The sequence below is a fragment of the Trypanosoma theileri genome, assembly GCF_002087225.1.
Source record: "Trypanosoma theileri isolate Edinburgh chromosome Unknown TM35_Tth_31_V1, whole genome shotgun sequence".
Lineage (NCBI taxonomy): Eukaryota > Euglenozoa > Kinetoplastea > Trypanosomatida > Trypanosomatidae > Trypanosoma > Trypanosoma theileri.
In genome coordinates, this window is record NW_021639873.1 from 372,450 (window position 1) to 376,022 (window position 3,573).

Consider the following 3,573-nt stretch of genomic DNA (forward strand, 5'->3'; position numbering starts at 1 on the left):
TGAAACACTTCATAGTGCTTTTCCAGTCACCCTCTTCCCGCCTGTTGTGTAGTACTGGAGACACAGCAGTAGAGATGCTACGCGCAGGTGTTCTTTTAGAACTCATTACTCTTTTTTTTGAAGGAAATCAAAAAAAAGGTAAAAAAGAAAAAAGACAAAGGTATGTAAAAAAAAAAAAAAAAAAAAAAAACAATGAAAAAGAAAAAAAAAAAAACAAGAGAAGATAAGAACCAAGAAAAATAATGGGAAAATATATATTCTTTTATACATTACAATTATCTTAAAAGGAAAAAAAAAAAACAAGGTGGAACAAAGTTGAGACCCAATAAATACTTAAAATCTTTTGTCGCTTTTGGTATACTTTGCCCATAAAGTTAGCGTCCGTAGGTCCAGACACGATAGACGGACAAAAGTCCAGAAAATAAACCTGCTATACTGACGAGACCACGGACACTGTCCCATCTTCTTAGATTTGACGTGGCAACAAAAAGGTCAAGCAGCAACTTTAACTCGGTTACAAAAATCCAATGCAGCTCAAAATCCTTCCATAGTAGCTCTTGGTAGGAGCTCACCAAGACATCATTTGCTTCCACTACTTCTTCTTCTCCATTTTCTTCTATCATCTGGGATTCATTTTTCGTTTCTTTCATTTTATTTATAATATTTGGTTTGGCCATTCGTCGTCGTAGTTTATCAACACGATCATATCTAGACAACAGAGAGAAGGAGTCCTTAGAAAGCAAGAATTCTGTTTCTGTTGGCTGTCGTGACGCATCTAACATTCCCTGCAAAAGACGAAGTGTATTCAAGAATAGATCAATAAGCAAAACAGGAAGCGTACACCGGACAGCTAAACTGATAAGCTGATCAGACACTTGGCTGTTAAAGAAACCCTTTTGCGCAAGGAAAGCTACATCCTCACATAACGATTTAACGCACATTAGTGCTCGGGCAATCATATCACAAATCATTTGACACTGGATAAAAAGGGCAATCCATTGTCCACCATTAACAGGAATGTACACTAACTCTGAACATTTAATTAAGGTTACTCTCATTCTTACAAATTCTCCAACAAAACGTCCCACTCGAAATAGTCTTCGAGTGTTCACAATTGTCATTAAATTTCTTTCAACGGCAGTAAACTCCGCACCAGGAACATAATCAAGATTGTAATCCACCGAACTCATCCATAGTTTCACCCTAAGAAAGTATTGAACAACTTTAAACAGTTTATCCCTACCCTGATGTGTTTGTAAAAGTTGTCGTAGGCGCGTTTTAGCCGTTATATCTTCGAACGGGTTACTTCCCAAAACACGAAGAGTCTCATTTTGCATCGTTCAGCAACAAAAAATCAATCTTGCTAAGCAGACAAAAACAAAAACTAAAGTAACAGGAAATTCTATGAGTTAATATAAATTATATATACATAGAAAGAAAAACAGAAAAGCAAAAAAAAAAAAAGAAAATAACTGTATCATGACCATTAAGACTTCTAAGGAGTCCCATTATAAGATCAATAAAAATATATAAAGAAACACATACAAAAGCAGAGGAAAGAAAAGAATTAAAAAAAAAAAAAAATGACCTAACTGAATTCGTCTTACCAGCGAGAACTACCTCCGCTTTTTCACAAGATCCAACTCACCCATTGTAAGTGTGTTCATAAGCCAATCAACGCTGAGATTCCTGCATATTCTTAACTGAGTTGGATTCCATTTTTTCGCGCTTATTTTCTCAACAAGAACGTGTAGAGCATTATGAACGCCTCCAAGCGTCTTATCATTTTCCTCATTACCTTCCATTTCTTTTCGTATTCTTTCTTCTCTTTTCATTCTAGCATCAGTTTTATCATCAATTTTTAACTTATATACAAGTCTTCCACGAAATGTTCGTGGTCCTACAACCTCATCAGCATCTTGTACAGAAGAAGATTGTTCGCGATTTGAACCCAGTTCAAGAACGCTCCAAAGAGGTATCTCAGGTAGAGAAACATGGGTATCCTTTTGATTAAGGCATCCTTCTGAAATAGAAGCATTTTTCAATGGAACAAGAGTTTCAAAAACAGGTTCTTGCTCCTCTTTGCGAGCTTTTGTGAAATCATCGACAAATTCTAGCCAATCAATATCCTCATCAGAACATGGAAGATAATTACCCACACGGTACCTATCGATAATTGACATATGAGGAAGTTCATTATAGCGTTCGGTTCGTCTTTTTATTGTTTTAGGTAAAGATGGTAATCCTAAAACTGATTCAACATTTACTAAATTGTTCCAGCTAGCCCGAACCAATCCATCATGTAACGAAGACGAGAGTAATTCCAATTGACGTTCCGCATACCCAAGAGCCTCGCGCTCATCATGTCGCCAGAGATGATACTTTATGGCTTTATCAGATAGTAATATAGCATCTTTTAATGACTTTATAACGCATGAAACACCACGCTCATACACTTTGGAAGCCATTTGAAAATCTTGTGTAACACACTGCTCTGCAGCAGCCCATTGATGATATATTCTCCAATCACTCACACTATTAGCAGCTGCATTTTTTCCAACATCCCTAAACCGCTTTCTGTTTTGTAATGAATCCTTTGCAGCATTGGCATATAATCGTTGCTCAAAAATCCCCTCTTTTACAATATGCTTCGAAACATTAATTAATCCAGAGTCAGGTTTAGATAACAACGCCTCTAAAGATCTAAGAGCTATAGAATTATTACCAACATAAGTTAATCCTTTCTCAAGTATCTCTCGAGCTTGTGTTTCATCTTTTAAATCTACTGCAACAAAAGATGCGTAAGCATACCAACATACATCTTCTTGTGCGAATTGAGTACATAATTGTCGAAATGCCAATTCAATTCGTCGTAATTGAAGATCTTGGGGTATAGAGCATTCAACAGAGTAATCCATCATTGATCGCAGCAGATCATTCCACTGTACACAAAGAGCGTTTTTGCGGGAAATCTTGCTCATTCTAACATCTACAAAACGATCAGGCCATGTAGGTTCAGTTTTAAGAATTTCAGAAAATTGTACAACTTCGGAATAGGGTATACAATTTGGTGTTGTCTGTCCATTTCCCTTTGCTACTTCTAACTCAAAGTTTTTGTACTCTTTATATACTAGGTTCTGTTGATACAGAGGAATTCTTAAAGCCAGTTGAAATAGCTCTCTCTTTTTTTCTTCTTCTGAAATTAAACGAATAACCCTTAACCACAAAGATGCACTATGAGGATCAAGACCAACACCATGAATTGCCTCCAATGCCACCTCATCAGTAACAACAATACCCTTTTTCTCTGCATAATCAAAATATGCAATCCATGTCTCTTGATACACCGCATCTTCTATCATCTTCGCTATACAACTTCCTTGTTCTTCATCAGGAAGGTCGTACACCCAACGTGCGCTCAGTGCGGAAGAAGGATTGGATTTAATGTAGTTCTCAATAGGAAGAGGACACTGACAATCATCTTCATCCACATCATCTATACATGTGCGCATAACCCTACACCTTGGATGAATACAATACAGAAAAAAAAAAAAAAAAAAAAAAAAAAAAAAA

At 36.4% G+C, this 3,573-nt stretch overlaps 2 protein-coding genes across 2 annotated transcripts; both read right to left on the reverse strand.

Annotated features, from left to right (window-relative positions):
• Nucleotides 1-374: 374 nt before the first annotated feature.
• Nucleotides 375-1,337, reverse strand: TM35_000312390 (uncharacterized protein; the record flags this gene model as incomplete). The annotated part of the gene is made up of 1 exon (XM_029028720.1): nucleotides 375-1,337. The coding sequence occupies one exon, from the start codon at nucleotides 1,335-1,337 to the stop codon at nucleotides 375-377; it is 963 nt and encodes a 320-aa protein (XP_028880119.1).
• A 279-nt stretch (nucleotides 1,338-1,616) lies between these two features.
• TM35_000312400 (uncharacterized protein) lies at nucleotides 1,617-3,512 on the reverse strand (the record flags this gene model as incomplete). The annotated part of the gene is made up of 1 exon (XM_029028721.1): nucleotides 1,617-3,512. The coding sequence occupies one exon, from the start codon at nucleotides 3,510-3,512 to the stop codon at nucleotides 1,617-1,619; it is 1,896 nt and encodes a 631-aa protein (XP_028880120.1).
• Nucleotides 3,513-3,573: the final 61 nt, after the last annotated feature.